This window comes from Mchenga conophoros, linkage group LG15 (genome assembly GCF_057382185.1).
Source record: "Mchenga conophoros isolate Kocher_MC1m ecotype Shallow Benthic linkage group LG15, M_conophoros_male_GT1.1, whole genome shotgun sequence".
In the NCBI taxonomy this organism is placed as follows: Eukaryota; Metazoa; Chordata; class Actinopteri; order Cichliformes; family Cichlidae; genus Mchenga; species Mchenga conophoros.
In genome coordinates, this window is record NC_140540.1 from 4,129,148 (window position 1) to 4,148,070 (window position 18,923).

General features: G+C 40.6%; 2 protein-coding genes across 5 annotated transcripts in view; one reads left to right on the top strand and one right to left on the bottom strand.

Annotated features, from left to right (window-relative positions):
* Positions 1-3,749: 3,749 nt before the first annotated feature.
* On the bottom strand, positions 3,750-10,176 carry ubxn2a (UBX domain protein 2A). 3 transcript variants are annotated; one of them, XM_085247578.1, is made up of 7 exons: positions 10,029-10,176; positions 9,589-9,651; positions 9,245-9,356; positions 7,932-8,041; positions 5,873-6,010; positions 5,394-5,555; positions 3,750-4,665 (listed from the first exon to the last, which is right to left on the bottom strand). In XM_085247578.1, exons 2-7 carry the CDS (start codon positions 9,630-9,632, stop codon positions 4,482-4,484), a joined length of 750 nt encoding a protein of 249 aa, XP_085103704.1. In that variant the 5' UTR covers positions 9,633-9,651; positions 10,029-10,176; the 3' UTR covers positions 3,750-4,481. The 3 variants fall into 3 exon arrangements, with proteins under 3 accessions (XP_085103704.1, XP_085103707.1, XP_085103705.1); XM_085247581.1 differs by lacking the exon at positions 9,589-9,651 and having other exon boundaries at positions 10,029-10,144; XM_085247579.1 differs by having other exon boundaries at positions 9,589-10,142.
* Positions 10,177-12,991: 2,815 nt separating this feature from the next.
* The window catches only part of atad2b (ATPase family AAA domain containing 2B), a 66,456-nt gene continuing 60,524 nt past the window's right edge, over positions 12,992-18,923 (top strand). For both annotated transcript variants that reach the window (XM_085246772.1, XM_085246773.1), the window contains exons 1-10: positions 12,992-13,225; positions 14,962-15,128; positions 16,004-16,035; positions 16,140-16,287; positions 16,614-16,713; positions 16,819-16,948; positions 17,131-17,280; positions 17,420-17,495; positions 17,655-17,756; positions 17,845-17,956. In XM_085246772.1, the coding sequence (XP_085102898.1) occupies positions 13,127-13,225; positions 14,962-15,128; positions 16,004-16,035; positions 16,140-16,287; positions 16,614-16,713; positions 16,819-16,948; positions 17,131-17,280; positions 17,420-17,495; positions 17,655-17,756; positions 17,845-17,956 (1,116 nt within the window). In that variant the 5' untranslated portion in view covers positions 12,992-13,126. The remainder of the gene's footprint in view (positions 13,226-14,961; positions 15,129-16,003; positions 16,036-16,139; positions 16,288-16,613; positions 16,714-16,818; positions 16,949-17,130; positions 17,281-17,419; positions 17,496-17,654; positions 17,757-17,844; positions 17,957-18,923) is intronic.

Consider the following 18,923-nt stretch of genomic DNA (forward strand, 5'->3'; position numbering starts at 1 on the left):
CACTCCTGCGTTCAGTACGGTGACGCGCTGCGCCCTACAGCGGCCGCACCGGTGTTTCACATGGGAGATAGTGGCATCATTTTACAATCAAGCCACTATCTCTCACTATCGTCTCCTTTAAGCTCGGGTCAAAAACACCAACCTTTGAATTCCTATATTATCTATATTTATCACTTATGTATAAAATAAAAATATTTTTATCAGTCTTTCTTAGCTCCTGTGTTATTGTCTAGTTAGTTATCTGACGGTCTATCACATATAGGAATCTTTTATTAGTCCATTATCGGTGCTTCACACTGAGAGTGTTCCAGTCATTGCAATCCACGAATCCCATTCATGGGAACTGGCAGTTGCTACAAGTGGAATGTATGCAATGCAGTTTGGTTTCATATCTTCTTGCATTAGTGTGCTTCTTTGGAAGAGGGAGCCGGAAACGGAACTCGTAAAAAATGCGCTCAAGAATTTAGCTGCATATTTCTTACAATGCATTATTATCATCATCAACGTCTTCACTATTATATAGTTATTGTGCGGATTTAGTCCCCGGGAAGCACCAAAATCCAGACCTAAAGGCCTACAGATCTATAGTGGCAGCAAATCCTAAAAAGAAATGATGCCGTTCAAACTAAGCATTTTTTTTTTATTGTTGCGTTTTTTATTATGATAGGCAAAGAAGCCGGACGAAAATGTCAAATTCAGATGATTTGCATGAGATTTGCGCAATCTTATCAGAGAGGCAAACAGTGAAATGTAATGTGAAAAATGCACTTCCTCTAGAGATGGTAGGACAGATTATTTTGTGTGTTTAATGAAAAACAATATTCCTCAAACACGTGTTTTGACTGTCACATCTATTTTATTCACAGTCTAAAGCACATTTAAACAACAGGAGTTGACCCAAAGTGTTTCAGAGGTGTGTTTTTTGCAGAAAGCAAACATGGCAGTGATTAAACTGCTCAGAATGTGTAAATTGATGCTGAGTCATATGGCTCAGCATCATGTCATGTGTCAGCCATGTGTTATGACTTATGAGATATCTCATAAGTCATAACACATGGCTCTTACCTGCATAAGCTGCCTTTGTAGTTTTAAAGTATCGGTATCAGTATTAGTATTGGCGATACTGGCCCTGTATTTAATTGATATCGGATTGATACCAACATTTGCAACTGTAGATGTCTCCAAAGTGTCCCCTAGACTTCAGTTTTAAAATGCACAACTTTACAGCAGAAATAAACATGTTTACAGCCTTATACAAAAAACAGTTTTGTCCTGCATGACTGATTTCTGACTACATAATAACTGTAATGAGTATGAAATCTTAAACTGGGTGTTTTCTTGGTTGCCATTTTGGTGTTTGGTCCAACTGAGATACTGAGGGATGGTGCTGAAGCTCATGCTCATATGTGAGCAACTTGTAAATCACAAAGTAAAGCATAGGTTGCTTTTTAAATGCGATAACAAGATAAATGTAGAGAATAGCTCATGGTTTTATTAGACTTCTAAGGAGGTGGGCCTCTTTTTGAAACCCGACCAACTGCCCTCTGCTGGTCATAACAGCTGGTTAAAGCAGGGGTGTCAAACTCCAGACCTTGAGGGCCGGTGTCCTGCAGGTTTTAGATCTCACCCTAGGTCAACACACATGAATCAAATGATTAGTTCATTACCAGGCCTCTGGAGAACTTCAAGACATGTCGAGGAGGTCATGTAGCAATTTGAATTTGTTGTATTGGATTTATAACATCTAAAACCTGCAGGACTCCGGCCCTCAAGGCCTGGAGTTCGACACCTGTGGGTTAAAGGTACTTCTGCATTGGCCTAAGTTTTATATCACCAACTAGACAAACAAAGCTTTGTAGTGTTAGCAGATGAAAACTGGATCAACAAAAAAGACTAATGGATTATGTCACCCTCACCATTTCCATTTTTCTTATACAGTTTATGGAGTGGGTTACACTGTGCAATCTTCAAAATAAACGTTTTTCCTTTTACCATCAGCAGCGACCTCATGAACCTTCATACACAGGCTATTTACCAATATTGTCTTGTTTTAAACATGTGGTTGATGAACTTATTATAAATAACTAGCTGATAATAATCCTTTGTTACAATGGTCAAACAACAATTTTACTCCTCTGTTGGGAATGCCTTAGATTTGACCTTCCTTATCCCAGAGACAAGAGAAATATCCCAAAAACAGAAGTATTTATGATAATTATTTGCTGTTTGTATCAAGCGTTAGTCAACCTTGTTCACCCAGAATGTAAAATAACATGAATATAATAAAAAATGTCACCAGCTGCATAGTGCAAAAATATTTTTAACAGCGTCTTTTCACCTTCGCTGCCTTTTAAGAGTTTGATTTCTTTCAACTTCACACTACCTGTCTGCAATCCTGGCTTTCACTGTAGTTTCTTTCCCACAATTAGTCATACAAGTTGAGCAGGAAACTGCACGACAGAGTAAACTGAATTCAAGTTTGTGGTTGACTTTAACCACAGTTTGTGTTAAACCTGTTTCTTTTAGACAGTGAGCTAGCTGAGAGACTGCACTGAGGCACAGTAGAAGGTAAAAAGAACTGCGAATCATGTAAAATAACTGTAGTAGAGTCCAAGGATAAAAAATATGGAGCTGGAATTGTGCATAATATATTCACTTTAAGATGGACCCCGAAAAAGAAAGGAGGCCTTTTTGTATGGTTTGGGGAATTAGACAAACTCTGGAAAGGCCCTTTTCACTCTTTGATTTCACTCTTTAGTTTTCCAACTAAGCATAAGCAGCTGTTTTGGTCCCAGATGCTTACTCTCAGCGATCCTCCTCTCCTTCAAGCATGACAACAAACATGTCATGTAGACCTCAGCTACCTGAACCAAGACCTCTCCATAAATTCCAAGCATGCAAACCCCCTCTATGAAAACCACATTACCGACAAGGGCACAGGCACCGCGGCAGCAAATTCGGGCTTATGACCTGCATTAGAATGGGTATGTTTCCGATAATGCGTGAAGAGGAATGTACGAAATGAAAAGGTCTGCCGCTGCTCGAGTAAAGAAGGTAATTCTGAGAGGAAATGTGGGGAGTTGAAGGGAAAGTAATTCCCTGCATGCTTTGCCTTATTAAATATGCAGCACAAAGGAAATATGGTCTGTTTTAACTCTCTAGCCCACAACCAAGCGATGCACCCAGCCTGCAGCTTCAGGTATAAAATCCTAAACATACAGTCAGATCAGCTTAGAGACATTTCTGCTGCCGGATTTCTTCGTGTGACCTTGACCATCCAGAGGATGTGAGCTCCTCTTCCTCAACTCCCCCCACCCCCTCCTCACCCGCCTTTAAATATTGAAGATGGATAATGGTGTTGGGCTTCATCATGAGGCCAGTGCTGAGAGCTTGGCTACAGCACACACACACAGACACACACGTAAAACCAAACACGTCACGTACAAAGAAACACAAGGTTCAATACTCAAGAAAGAACCGTCGGAATACGATGTTTGTGTTTGCTGGCAGTTTTTCCGTGAATCAGCATCAGATGTACGCTTAAGTGTCTTAAGCACCGCTGTGATGTCATCATTCCTCATCAGTGAGCCCTCCCTCCCTCCCTAATCTAAACCCCCTATTAGGACTGTAAATGCCAGCACAGATGTGGAGTAAGGTGCAGCATTGGTGCTTAAGAGTCCAGCCATAATCGCGTATCTGTCATCAGTAGTGAAAGCACAGCTAAACAAATGATATTAAAACAACACCAATTCAATTTGATCAATTTATTAAATGTTCAAACAAAAAAATGCAAAATTTTAAGGATTTTTTAAAATTTTATTTTGTCATACCTTGACATGTGATATGTCGTCCAATGATTTGGTCAAATAAAACAATGCATTTGACCGAAAGAAAAATCATAACACTACACAAGGCGAGATAGAGATTAAACAGCAAGGCAAACATAAATACTTCTTTTGTATCACAGTACTGTGCAAACAAAAAAATCACATGTTTGTAAACTTAAAACCTCAGCCCCTTATATATATATATATATATATATATATATATATATGTATATATACTGCTGACTGTGCAGAAAAGGTGGTAAATCACAATTTGGGAAGACTTGCTTGGTGGTGATGGTGGTGGGATTTTGCATGTGTGATGGGGCGGATGGAGGTTTCACACGTGGCAGATTAAACAGATGGAGATCCCTTGGAGGACCATCTGCATGGGCGACAGCCTATATAGTTTTTCAGCAGATTTAAGAAGGTCTGACGACAGGTAACTGCTGTCCTCCAGAGGAAGGACAGCACCTTTTGCAACTAAGCGATTATATCGTTAATAAAGTTTGAGCTAATCCCACACGGGGACAGTAGAAGGAGACAGCAGCTGTCAAATGCGAGTGCTGTGGACCTTGAGATTGCTATCAGGGGGACACAATGAGTCAGTGAGGGGGAAAAGCAGCGTGCTGTGTGTGAATTATGGGCTCGTGTTGGTCAGGAGTGTCCAAATGGAGCCTGTGTGTTCAGGGCTCTCTGTACAATGACAGCGTTGGTCAAATCCGCTTCTTCCAGACTTAATTCTTTGTTGGTGAGCTCTCGGAAAGGAAGAGACGTCGTCAGGACGAAAGGTGGGCAGCTCCTCTGGCAGCGTGACACGAAATCATGAACATCAGCGATCCTGGAGGAGAAAAAATATAAATAAATTAAACATCAAGACTGGAGATTTAAATAAACGAAACAAACAAACTGCCATCGTAAATACAGAAATGAACATGTCTGCTCCTATTAAAACTTTCCCAGCCAAGTACTCCAGTCCCTACTGTGACACGTGACTTCTGTATGAAGCACTATACTAGTACCATCATATATTATTAATAATGAGGCCCCAGTGTATATGAAGCAATCCTATGTAAGGCCTGCTCCTCACGCTGCAGGCTGGAAGGGTTCAGTCCTCTCCATCCATCCTTTGCTTACTAACCCTGTTATATAAAAGCTGCACCAGACTTACGCAATCCCTCTCAGGGGATTTTATAGATCCACGCTGTTGCTACATCTCAGATTATGTTTTCTGCTGCCCCATGCACTGTGGGGCAGGGGGACGTAACACGCAGCATGCCTCCAGCCTTTAACTCCAGCAGCCTAGAACAGAGCATTACGTAATCCTAACCCCCACCTACTTCACCACCTCCCAAGTTAGAGCAAACAAAAATCTTTTTTCATCCCTTCAACCACTTCTTTTTCCTGTTTGAGATTATGGGATTTACACGCAGCGCAGCAGGAGCAGAAAAGTGTCAAGATTCCTCTTACACAGCGCAGTTAGTCGGTCTTTAATTTGCTGATTCTTTCTCCTATTTTTGTCCTTTGATCAAACCGAAGATCGAGATGTGGCGTATTGGCGATACGTACCGATGCGATAGGTTAAACCTCTGCACCAGTCTCCTGCCGTCGGCCAACCAGATCTGCAGGGAGGTGACGGGAAGGGCGTGGTCTAGTGTTACCATGGGAATAGGAGGAGATTCTCCGTCCTCGTGCACAGATGGTGACCTGGCTACTACTCTGGGTGCCACACTGGGAATGGACAGAAGATAAATAGCAGATTAACCACCAGTTTAGGAGTGCGCACGCCGGGTTTACCATGCACACCGACGCCAGGAAAAAAAAATCTCATGCAAAATGTTTGCAGACTCTTTGTGTCAGTGATGGTGCAAAAATGTTTTGGTGCTCAGCTTGACAAGCAGACTCGTCTGCTGTGCCAGATTTGGTTGTGGGGTTTTTGATATTTGGATTTAGAGGGACACCTAGTGGTGCACGGTAGCCTTTAAATCTTGAGATCACACTGCACAAAATACAAAAACAATAGGACATTCACAGCGACAATCTCTCACCTGCCAAGTCTGTATCCTCGACCGCTGAAGGGATGAAAAGCCTTCTTCTTGGGAACGTAATTTTCCTCTGTCAGATCTTCCACGCTAATCTCCAGCTCCTCCTCTTCTGCTCTGCTCTCCCACTCTGCCGGAAGCTCCCTGGGATAGATTAAAGATCCGGATTGGAGTCCACTCAGATCAATCAATATGACAAATGAGCTGCACTAATAAGCTTTATCTAGCTTCAAGTGTCGGGCTTTGGTCAGCAGGGAGAATATCTTCCCTGCTAATTTCATCATGGGGGAGTGATCAAAACCAGTGAATCGAACCAAGGAGAGATGTTACATGTGACTTACATTCAGGCTTAGTCTGTCCCTCCTTCTTGTATGTGTGCAGCACATATAATTTAAGTAGGTCTGCATCAGTGTTCCCAAAGTGAATGGGTTCAAAAGTAATCAGACAATTGCCTACTTAATATTCCTGATCTAGCCCTTTGACATTTTGTCATTAGCCCATGATGAAAAGAGCTCCCGTTGATTGATTGAGAGCTGTCTTTTGGATTGAGGTGGCTACTCAGGAAATTGAGAAAACGGCAATCAAGCAGGTATACCAAGAAGCATGATTGGTTATCATCACTAAACTCTGGCAAGTAGGTTTGATAATGGACGTAGATATGGTATTTAAACATATTTAAACTAAAGACAAAGAAAGAGAGAAAATAAAAAACAACTTCATTTGGCATTTATTCAAAGCGATCTAACGCTGCAGGCTCTGATTGAAATCAATAAAGTATTAACGTCTCAACTGAACGGGTCAATGCTATTTGAACTGACGTTCATTAAACACTTGGCTGGTGTCGAGGAGAAGTGGACCACCTCTAATTCATTAAAACTTTTTTTTTTTTGGCATTTTGATATTGACTTAACTTCTGACACCACAAACAACTTTGGGTCATGCCCGTGCCTGCTGTGGAGCCATGCCCAGTCAATGCATTCATCAAGCAGCGGCAGCTACTACACACTTGTTAAAGCAGTTGTAAAATGTTGCTTAGTGCCCACTCAGCAATAATGTTATGTTTTTGGTTTATGCATGTGAGACATGGGGAACCTGTCCACCGTGCACTCTGCTTTTTGCACCATAACAGCTGTGATGGACATTTTACAGATAAATTCAGCTGAATTGGTGTTTTTAGCTGTCCTGATTGTTTTAGTATAAGTGTGTTTTTGGTAGAAAAAAATCAGAAATTAGTATAACGTCTGCCACTTCTTTTTTTGTCCTCCCCTTGTCCAGTTTCCTGAATATTTTTAAGGTCAGACCGCACACCATGCAAAGATATGCCAAGCTTTAGGCTAACAGATATTTGGAAATCATCTTGTTGGTGTTATTATTGAGATTTGTCACGTATTCAACTATAAATAGGAACAAATGAGGTGTTTCAGAGAAAAGTCACGTGTCACAGTAGGGACTGGAGTACTTGGCTGGGAAAGTTTTAATAGGAGCAGACATGTTCAGTGGGGAGTGTTACATGGTCAGGTACTGGACTGAAGATGAGTGGAAAAAGAGCTAATGAATGAAGAAAAGCCTGGAGAACTATTGTTCAAGAACACTTTAAAAATGACAAGAAAATCTTTCTCCTTGGATGCGAAATGTTAAACAACTTTTGCACCTTACTGTACATTTCTCCCTAACACTGATAGCACATCTGCTCCGCAATGAGCACAAAATATAAATAAACATGTTTTATATTTAATTTCTGTATGACTTTGCTCTTATTAGGAGAAATGTGTTAAATTTATGTTACAGATTACTCAAAAAGATATTAAGATGATAAGAAAAATGACACCGTCTTGCCAATAACTTTTCACTGCCTGAGGAACAATAAGAATTGCACTATTAGTCTGAACACTCCCTTCTCATCAGTGAGAGAACACTATTTGAGGTCGTTAAGCCACCAAGAGTAATTAAAAACCATGATTAAAGCCTAGGATTTGATGGCCCTCCTTTGTGGTAAGGCAGCAAAAATCTAACTGAAGACATCGTTAAAACAGGAAGGTTATCCTGTTTCAGCCAGTCGACTCACCCCCTTTTGATGGCATCCAGGAACTCTTGATTCTCTGGAATGGAGTAGCTGCGAAAGTCCTCGTCATTCACAGTGAAGCCGTCCTTCCACAGCCTCACCACCATCTCCACCTGGAACCAAAGCAAAAAAAACCCCAATCAAATAGGCCTGACAGGATTCAGAGATAAAGTCGCCACACAGCTGTTAACCTCGGGAGGTCGGACTTTTACTGCGGACTGTTTATCCTGGCAACGAACGGGTAAACAAAATATCCTGTGATCACTGAAGCCTGGTGCTTGTGCTTTCAACTGAGATTTGCCTGACAGAGCTCGGCGAGAGTTCTCATTTGGAGAGTCTTACGCCACTTTCACTCACGCACCGCAGGCCATTGGAGGCGAACGTGAGCATGCAATTTTCAATGCAATTAAACAAATGTTTAGCCTGCCGGGTCCCTATTACAAAGGCTTTGTGAGGTTCGTCTGGGCACGTGCCAGAAAAACTACAGGTAACAGTTCAGTGATTTCTCTGCAGGCAAGTGCGTCCTGCATGGCTGTAGACACTCACTGTTCTACCTCTTTCCTGACTCCTCCATTTCTCTCCCCGTTTCCCTTCCTTAACAATAGCTTCTTGACAACCTGAGACACTGTGACCATTTCTGATGAGGCTTCAATGAACAGTACATAGGTCAGCTGAAGGATAGAGACATCTCCCGGGTCCTGTGTTAGGTCTTTTGCTGGGTTTTTCTCAAGGACATTACTTCCAGATTTTTTTTATTCTGTACTTATCCAGTTTCCTCAAAACTTTAACATTTTGGGCTAATAGTCCTAGAGGAATTACTTTGCTGGTGCAAAAATACTATTTATACTTCTCTTGTGGTGTTATCTTTGGCATTTTTCATAGTTTCAACTAAAGAAATGTGAACAAATTAAGTGTTTTTGCCTTAATGATGCAAAAATTGATTCTTTGCTAAGCTGTCAATTATTTATAGACATAACACTAGTTTCACTCCTTAAGTTTGATGCCTTTTTCTACTTAAATGCATTAAGTGGCTTAGCAAACAAAAATAACAATCCTGTGAAAATAGTCAGATACAAGGACCGGACTGAAAATGAGTGAAAAAGCAGCCAATACTGATGAAAACCAATTTTAAAAAATGACAAGTGAGTCTGGCTCCTTGGAAGCATAAATGTAAAGCAATGAGGTGTGGCTTAAGACTCTTGCATAGTACTGTGTATACTTTACTTAAATGTTGTGTTATTACTAGTCTATAAGCTCAGAAATGTAGGCTGGACATTTGCAGAGATCTGGCTCTCAAGTGTGAATTTGTCTCTGACCTTTGAAGTCCCTGAGGCATCGTAACAGATCTTCTCCACCTCATCGAGGAGGTCTTCCACAGAAAAACTACGACTCATTGGAGCTTCCTCTTCATTGTCCTCACTGACCACCCTTTATGAGAAGAAAGTGCAGGTATTCACTCATCATGCTGATTGAATGTCAGTCTACAGTCACAAGCGTTAATGTGCAAGACCATGCAAAGCAAGTTCACACACCCCAGAATATGTTATTATTATTATTATGTCCAACCCAGTTATTTTCAGATTATTTCACATCCACGGCATCAATTCAGTTACAGGACTTCATTTGCCTAGAAGTGGATTTAACAAAGAGAATGACTTACCATTGTTCATCTTTTTCACTCTCCACAGTGTCAGTTTCTTTCATGTCTTCCTATGTTTCCCATCTAAGGAACAAGCGAGCACACACACACACACACACACACTAGCGTGGTTGATGTTCAATATTTTGGAGGGTAACCTTTTATTGTTTTAGCGGCGTATTATGTACACGTGTGGAGTAAAACTGTGCTACACCGCTTAAAAATGACCTAAAACGGATCATTTTGATAAAGCACTACGTGATCGATAGATAGCCAGACAGCCAAGCAGCCTGTAGCTTTATCGTTATTTATGCAAGTGGGCGGCAGAAAGCGATGGACCCGCAAAGAGCAAAACACACACGCAGGAGCCGGTCGTAAAAACGAGGATTATATGTCAGCATAAACACAACAGATGCCCATTAGCATGCGCGCATAAAGGGTAAGGTCGAATAGTGAATTACCAGTCCGTGTTTTAATCGGTTAATCCAGGGCTACACATCTGTAGCCATAAGTTTCAGGGTAGCGGCGCTTCTGCTGAGCAATACATGTGACGTAACAGTGCCGTAAATCCACTCGCGATGTCGCGGTTGTACACTCTTCTGTGCTGAACTCAGCAGGTCTTCTCTCCCAGCTGAAACTCACGATACAGTATTAGATGGCATGGAAAGCCCACTGGATCCAAACTTGTGTGCGTTTGTTTCTATTTAGAGGTAAGATGTCTCATATGGCTCAACTCTATGGAAGGCTTAAACTGCCAAAATACAAAACAAATAATTAATGACTCACTAATAAACACGCAGGGAAACAAACACAGACAAAAATAATTTAATATAGTTTTCTGGTACATTTTCTTGCAGAAGCTTCTCATACGCCCTGAGGACCAAAACTACCAAAATTATAAATGAACAGGTAAATAAATCAGTAAAAAAACAAATAACAATTTTAAAAAAGCTATCTTACTGAAACGCACAAAATCTCTTTTTGGTTGTTTTAACTGAGGAACAGAGCAACCAAACCTGGCACACAGGTACATCTTCCACACTGGATGTGATCACATTGCTTTGGTTCAAGGTTCAAGGTTCTTTATTTGTCACATGCATAGTTATACAAGTATAACACACAGTGAAATGTAGCAACCTGTCTTTGAAGCTGACAGGTGATTGCTTATGGACATTCTAGGCTCTGACTGCCTCACTGAAACTCCAATACATTTATTACGATATATTTACTACGTTGATCAGTGACATCCTGCACTCAGTAGTTTCAGTCGCTCATTTGGAAGTTTGGAAAAATTTGTCTTGGATCCAGCCCTCTATACAACATCACTGGTTATTTTACTTGTAGTTGTTTCAAATGCCTGAATGTAAATCACTGCCAAATCGCTGTGAATTGCTTCCTGTAGGGGTACAGCTTTGGACCCCTCAAGGTTCTCATCTATATCACATATTATGTTCCCTAACAACCACCTCTCAACAGGTTTTAATGACCCATTTGTAGCAGTTATGCACTTAAATTACCTTTCACGTGCATGGCACCACTTTCACTGTACAACAATAACATTTAAATTGTTGCCTATTTGTTATTGTGACGCAAAACTTGAATAATGCATGATATATTATGATGTCATTATGTTGCACATTGTAGCCAATAGAAACAATACTACAGCATGGTCATTTAATAGTCAAATACAATTCAACACATCAAATATAATTTTATAAAAGATCTTTTTATTTTTCCCCATTCATTTGCTTACTTATTAAATGTGCCTCGTATTTATGAATTTGGCATACGTTTATACTTTTTTGACATAATTATAGACATTGTGCTTGAGAAATAATATAGCATCCAAGGTGGCATGTTCAGTATAAAACACACCCTTAAACTTATTTTCATTATCTTTGAATCAATTATCATTGTTAGCAAATGTATTATTATAGTATTTTCACTACTTCTAATAAAAGTAGTAATTTAAACTTGACATATGTTACATCAATTATTAAGCAGCTACACAGCGAAGATGGTGATGTATGGTGTGAAAAACAGGCTGTATTTCTGAAATTACGCTAATGAGAGATTAAAAAAAATGTTTAAAAATGAAAGGAAGCTCTTGATGGTAACAGAATTTAGTTTAGGTGTGGACTTAAATCATATCCAGGAAAATATGTTTGGTTAACATGAAATCCATGCCTGATCTTTGATGGCGTATCAGTGGAGAATGATTTCAGTGACCCTTGACCTTTTCTGCATTCCCATACCTTCTATTAAACTCTATGAGAACATATAAGCACAGGTAAAGAAATTTCATTTTTCAATCATCTAACCGATATTTCGATGGCGAGATAATGAACTGGACATGTGAATGAATCGTCTAGTTCACTTCATTTGAAATCGACAGCCTGTCTGGAGTGCATTGCCCACTTATGCTCAGAACAGGGTACAATGATAATGAAAACAGATTCCTGTTTCCATGTGAAAGGTTTAAATTTTCTTACATTTGTATAAAAAATATTTATTTGAGATATCAAATGGGAATATTTTATGGCACAAGGTTCTTAAGAAAGAAACAACAACATTTTGACATTGATTTTTAGAAACTATTGCTTGAACCAAAAAAGAGGAAAAAAAGAAGAAAAAAACCCAAAACAGATGGCTAGCACAGTTGCATCTTGACTCGAGCCAGAAATAGAACAGAAATCACACAAACAGTCATTTTTACTTGTGGGGATAAAATGATAGGGAGTGCAGTGAAAGAAGCAAGGCTAAAAGCATCAAAGTGAGAAGAGATTATTATTAATTCAGCCTCTTCTACTACATACTTGGAGGTCACAAAGAATTCAAAATTTGATAGTCAGTACAATTCAGCCCTGTCTTGCAAACAAAAACAGTTTTTTATGTTGTAGTAATAATAGCTTGTGTGATTATTTGAGTTTTAAAGATTCTGATTGCTGCTTTACAGGGCAAATCTAAATATTTTTATCATTCACAGACCTTTTACATTTGTTGATGTTTTAATATATATATATATATATATATATATATATATATATATATATATATATATATATATATATATGTATGTATTTGATGAAGACAAAGAGTGAATTGCTGCACATACTGGGCATCCAGGCTGCCCACTTCCATCTGTTTTCTTGCTGGCGTCAATTGTACCACCTTTTGTTATTCATTTGGTGACTTATCGTGCTTTAATAGTACTTAGCTGATTAACTGACTGTCCCCAGTGTACAATACAAGTACTTACCCATAGTAACATATCTGCATTAAGAATTACTGCCTTTGTGATATCAAGTATCCATGTAATAACAAAGATAGTAGGTCTTTTGGTGGTAATCCAGTCAGTAGAAATGAATGCACCTGCCAAACAGACTTAGAACCACCACACACAGAGAGAGAGGGAGAGAGAGGCGGGGAGATAGGGAGGTAGACACAGAGAGAGAGAGAGAGAGAGAGATGGCGCCTCGAACTCGATCCTGCTCTCACTGAGGCAGTGTTTAGAGCCGGTTAGAGAGATTCAGTAAGGGGCAGACAAAAGAAAAAAAACATGGTGAACACAAGGAAAAGCTCACGGACTAGGAGCGGTCCATTCATCTCGTCGAGGACTAGGTCGTCGTCGAGAAACGAGCGAAACTCTGAGGAACATGTAAGCCGGTTTCTTTTCTTTACCGGCGAGCTAGCTGGCTGGCTAGTTTGGCTAGCTGGTTGCTAGCCTTGGCCTCAAGGTGCTCCACATAATGTATTATTCACAGCAAAATACGAGCAGTATCGACACTGACACCAACACAGTCACGCAGATACACAGTGTAAGACATGATTGCGGCTAGTCGTTTGCGTATCCTTCGCACTGAACAGATTGTACAGCTGTTAGATTACAAGCTAGCGATATGAACTGGCTATAGCTTCAACTTGAGTTCCCTTTGTTTTTGGCAATTTTAACCGGCTGACTTGTTCCACTGTTTTCACCATTAATTAGCCCACCCAATAAAGACAGTTGGGGTTTTGACTCAAGGCTGTTGGCACTACTATGTGTCGCTATCCTCGAAGTGTCAGCTTACTTATTATCTCACATATGAAGGGAGAAAGCGATAGTTAAGCTAGCATTGTAGGTTATAGTTAGCCTAGCAGCTAGCTTACAGTGGGGGGAAGGGAGTCCCAGGTTCACAACAGTTGGCTGGCTCGGGTCCGTATTTAGCAAGTCTGAACCTGGTGAACTTTGAGTTATAAATGACCCAAAGACCCATGGGCAAGTTGGTTTTTAGACTGTCCGTTTAAAACACACTCGTAGAGTTAAATATTCCCATGTGTTCTTCGAAAGAATGATTTGATAAATGAGCTTTAAATTTTACTCCCGATCGCCCGACCTACAAGCTGCCTGACAGGCTTTGTTTCAAAATGTAAACATTGTGATTATGCAAGACAGGAAGGTCTGTATTTCCGTAATATTTACGATTATTAAGGCACTTAACACAGACAAAGAAATCATTTAATCAATGGGAAATATCTGTTGGTTGCTGTTAGCGCATTCCTGAGTTTTAATGGTTTGTTGGACGAGTGGTGGTACGTCGCAGAATTGTGGGTCATGATTCATGAAATACGTAGCTCCAGTCCAGACCAATCGATAGCACCCGATATTGCACTGTGTGAGTGTAGAACTGCACTCTTTGTAACAGAGTTGTAACTTTCCCACCTTTTATTTACATTGCCATATCACAAGAAGTCAGTGTAGTGTTGTACTCCATGCAACCAGCCATTTTACTCTGTTAGCTACTTGTTGACCTTGTCAGAACTTGTCAGAACCGACTGTCCTGCTGTGACAGTGTTTGCAGAGTGATTCACATGTGGAAATGATTTCACGGTGGACCTCTTGGGCAGCCTCCGTGCGTTTCTTCACTCCTGGTACATCCTGCATTTTACAGTCTGTCTGCATCCATCTATCCACCCAGTCAGACAAACCCCTCTGTCAGCACTGCAGACAGTTGCCTATGACAACAGTGAGATATGCTCACATATCAGCGGGGAAGTTAGGCTGTGAAGGGCATGAGCATCAAGGGCATATGTCTGGTTGGTGCTGTGCTGAGATTCACAGGGTACATTGAGGAAGTGGGTTCAGGGCGTCTTGTTTCATGACAGTCCTCTATTCTGGATTTGACGCTCTCCGATCTTGTTCTCTTGTGTCCTCGATTTTTTTATTTTTTTTTCCCGCCCCATGAAATATATTTTTACTTAATATTCAAAGAGACCTTGTATGCAGATATTTGTGAAACATTCTCTCTGTATTTGTTATCCTCTTTTTTCCTTTCCTTGTTTTTTCTGATTGTGTGTCACAGTTTTGCCTTCACTCCCCTAAGTTCTGGTGTTATGTGTGTGTTTGTCCAACAGAAGGAGCCCAGCAGTGATGCGAGCAGTCCCAGCAGTCCACGGTTTGCACCGCCTTCCAAGCGCACACGGCGGCAGACTGCTTCTGAGCCAAGCTCCAGTGATACCTCCCCGTCCCCTCAGACTAAGGGCCAGAGGGTCAGCTGGGGCATTCCTACCTACTGCACAAGGTCAGCTCTTGGCCTAGTTTTTTTTACACACGTAAATTTAATTAAGACAGAGTTGGTCAAGATAGATATTTTGTGGCTCTGGCTGTGAAACCAGAGTTGCATTGTTACATGTCATGTTTTAGTGCTGTGTGATTAACCAAATTTGAAATTTTGATCAGTTATGATCTTCGCTTTTAACAGTTATGAAGACAAGATTATCTGGATAAAACAGTTACTTCTTTTTGCATTACGTTTGCCTAATTTTTTAAAATGCAGTTTTCTTTGTTTTTAAGAGTTATTTCTTTGTATATATATTTTTATTTTTCTTTAATACTTTTTTCCTGCTATTGTCAAGCATACATTTTTTTTACCCTTCCATAAAAGCTCAGACTCACTTGCTGTTTAGTTCAGCTCTAGCTGAGATGACCAAAAGAGAGCATGCATAGACCTGTTAAGAGGAAGAAAAACTTATAAGGTTTCCATGGGTGAACTTGGGGATGGATTATTAGAAGTTGGCCTCGTATTTGAGGGTCTTTCCTTTGGCCACCTGGCCCAGGGCTAACTTGCAGGTCTCACAAGGCACACAAGTTCACTGCACCTTGAGGCTCCCCATTAGAGGCAGACTGGTAGCTGCACTCTTTACCCGTGTCACCCACTAGCTCTACCTGTTTTTTGTTTTGTTTTTTTCTTCTTCATGGAAATTCAAATGTTCAAAAAAATCCAGGTCACAGTTATCAACTAAAATAATTGTGATAATGATTTTTGGTTTAATCTTGTAGCCTTGTTGTGCATTGTGATCAGAAACACTCCATCCTAAGCTCCTAAGCAGTAATATGTGTGATTGCCATCTTTTGTGCAGCTGTCAGAATTATTTTCTTTGTTGTTCTGTTTTACAGACTGTCGTCTCGCATCATGCAAAATGGGCACGGTAAAGTATTTTCCCCCAGTTTATCCCTGTTTAAATAACAATCATCTGGGGAGCATATGATTAAAAAATACCAATTTTAATTGAATCTTCTATCTGTGCTGCAGCCCATATGAGTCACCGGAATGAGGAGAGCGGAGGGGGAGATCACTCTCATATGAATGGCCATGTGGAGCTGAAGAGGAGCTGTCGGGTGAAGAAGAGCCAATTTGAACACCTCAATCAGAGCCTGCTGTTTGACCAGCTGGTCAACAGGTAGCTTCAGGCAGTCATACTATTGACATGTTTCTTTGCAACAGTGCTTTGAACAGAGAATGAGCTGGAAATGTGGTTAACCGGTTCATTTGAAAGACACATTCATTTTTGGAACATATGAAAGTGGATCCTAAAAAAATATTCCTTATTAAATAGTATTTGTATGCTGTGTGTTGTAAGTTGTCACAGTGTTTATTGGTTCAAGATTTAAGATGAAACATGAGTAGAGAGAAAAACATTTTTGAGATTCTGTACTCTGAAAAGAGAACACTGTAGACAAAGTTGTTATCTTGTTTCTCATTCTGTGTTGGTTTACGTGTGTGCAGCACCGCAGAGGCTGTTCTTCAGGAGATGGACAACATCAGTAGCATCAGGCAGAATCGTGAGGTGGAGCGACTTCGCATGTGGACCGGAGAAACTGAGGAGGTGAGCGAAGCAGTGGAGCGCCACACAAACCAGGGTTTGAAAAGTACCACTGCCTGATGATGCAAGGTGAATGCAAGTGTTGGCATTAAGGCTCTTCTCTTTTAGGAAAACATGGACATGTATTCACGGGTGAAACGCAGGAAATCCATGCGCAGGAGTACTTTCAACATACCTGCGCATCACAAAGTCATGGGCAAAACAGAGCAGGAGGAGGAAGAGGAGGAAGGAACTGAAGGTCAGTTCCCTATTAATGTTCTGCTTACGAATCAGTGAAGAAAGCAAGAGATCATGAAGTCGTTATGAAGTACCTCGTCTTAAAACAAATTAATCATAAAAAATTTTGATTGCTTAGTGTACTATATAATATTTAAAAAACTCAGTATTCTCAAATTTAAAGATGATACTTATGGCTTTCAGAATCTCATGGTGAGGAAGAGGAGGAAGATGCAGAGGATGATGATGACGATGATGAAGGAGATGAAGCAGAGGAGGCAGGGGAGGAAAATGACAGGCCGTACAATCTGCGGCAGCGTAAGACAGTGCAGAGATATGAAGCACCGCCTATTGGTAAATATATGCATTTTCTGAATTATTCTTCACGCTTCTAAATTGGTTTCAAATGTAATTTAAACAGAACAAAAATCACAGTAAATGGAAATTATACCAGAGTGTAACCACTAATCATTTTTTGTTTCCCTTTTTTCAGAGCCAGTGAACAGAAAACAGAGCAACCCCTCACTTTTTGACACCCACAGATCCCCAGCGAGGAGAAGCCATATAAGGTGGGCAAACTGTGAAAAGCCCAAATCTGGTGCTCAACATATTACTGTCTTTTTCACAAGTAGCTTTTCACTAGTACGAGTAATGTGCTCATGAGGGAAAAAAGGAATGTCAGTGCGGAGTGATACAATTCTGACTCTTGATTTGTCACGCCTCTCCAGAGTGAAGAAACACGCCATTCACAGCAGTGACACCACCTCATCTTCTGATGAAGAACGCTTTGAGCGCAGAAAAAGCAAGAGCATGACTCGGGCCAGGAACAGGTGCTGGCTGCTGCCTTCTTTCTTCTTCCCTCAGTGTTTTTAACTACTCGGTTGTACTCACTTATTTCACTTGAATTTGTTGCAACAGGTGCTTGCCCATGAATCTGACTGCTGAAGACCTGGCTAGTGGGGTGCTGCGTGATCGAGTTAAAGTGGGTGCAAGCTTGGCTGATGTGGATCCAATGAACCTTGACCCTTCAGTGAGTGAAAATACTCCCAAGTTCCAAAACAATAATAGAACACAGTTTAGCCTGAATACTTGGGTTCATCAAAATTATTAGACAAAACTAAACGACCCACTGTTTAGTTTTGGAACGGTCAATTATTAATACATAAAAAAGAAATTTTCTGAGTTAAAATGTGACCTGTTATGCTTTTCCTTATTTAAAGTGGTGGATTGCCATATTAAACATAGCCAAAATTTCCATTAAAGAGTTCAGTATATGGACACACTTAGAATGTACTTCAGGCTGCTCTAATAGCCCTTTTCCACTAGCATCTACTGGACTAAACGGGACTCGACTCTTTTCGGTGGTTTTCCATTACAATTAAACATCACAAAATGTGTGTGCGGTCGTTACAGCCGTGTCCCGAAAGTCCTCTGACGTCATTTGTATGTAATGCGAATGGAGGGCGTTGAGATGATGGTATACCCGCTGCTCGGTGTGGGTTTTCGTCAGACTTGGGTACCACGGTGTTGTTTTCCTTTAGGCATTTCCCTAAATAATGGGGCTTTAGATTTTTGTGAAGGAGATGCTCTCATGACTCATCGAGTGATGCCACTGACTAACCAATCAGTAGAATGCAGGCTGTTGACGTCTCATTTTTGGATTGCCTCAGAATGCTTGGAAACGCGGCTGAGTAGGTACTAAAATACCTGGTACTGGGTACTATCACCTAATGGAAAACCCGAAAAACCGAGTCGAGCCATTCCCAGTTGATCCGAGTAAATACTAGTGGAAAAGGTCTATAAATATCCCATACAATTTTCTTTTTCTACTCTTGGGTCTGTATGATGTCAGGGAGGGGGGATATCCTTCATTTGTTCAGCTCGATCTCTGAGCACAGAAACTCCACCATGTGATTTTCAAATCTTTTGTTTGCAAGAAAGAGCCCACTAGAAGAAAGGTGGCTTAAAGTCAGGAAGAGAGGTACAGCGCTTGCTTC

Excerpts from the sequence above, each read along its gene's own strand:
- ubxn2a (XM_085247578.1), bottom strand. The coding sequence starts at position 9,632 with ATGAAAGAAACTGACACTGTGGAGAGTGAAAAAGATGAACAATG. Across the intron at positions 9,357-9,588 it reads AGTGAAAAAGATGAACAATG|GGTGGTCAGTGAGGACAATG; the intron begins GTAAGTCATTCT and ends CTTCTCATAAAG. Across the intron at positions 5,556-5,872 it reads CGAGGATACAGACTTGGCAG|TGTGGCACCCAGAGTAGTAG; the intron begins GTGAGAGATTGT and ends GTCCATTCCCAG.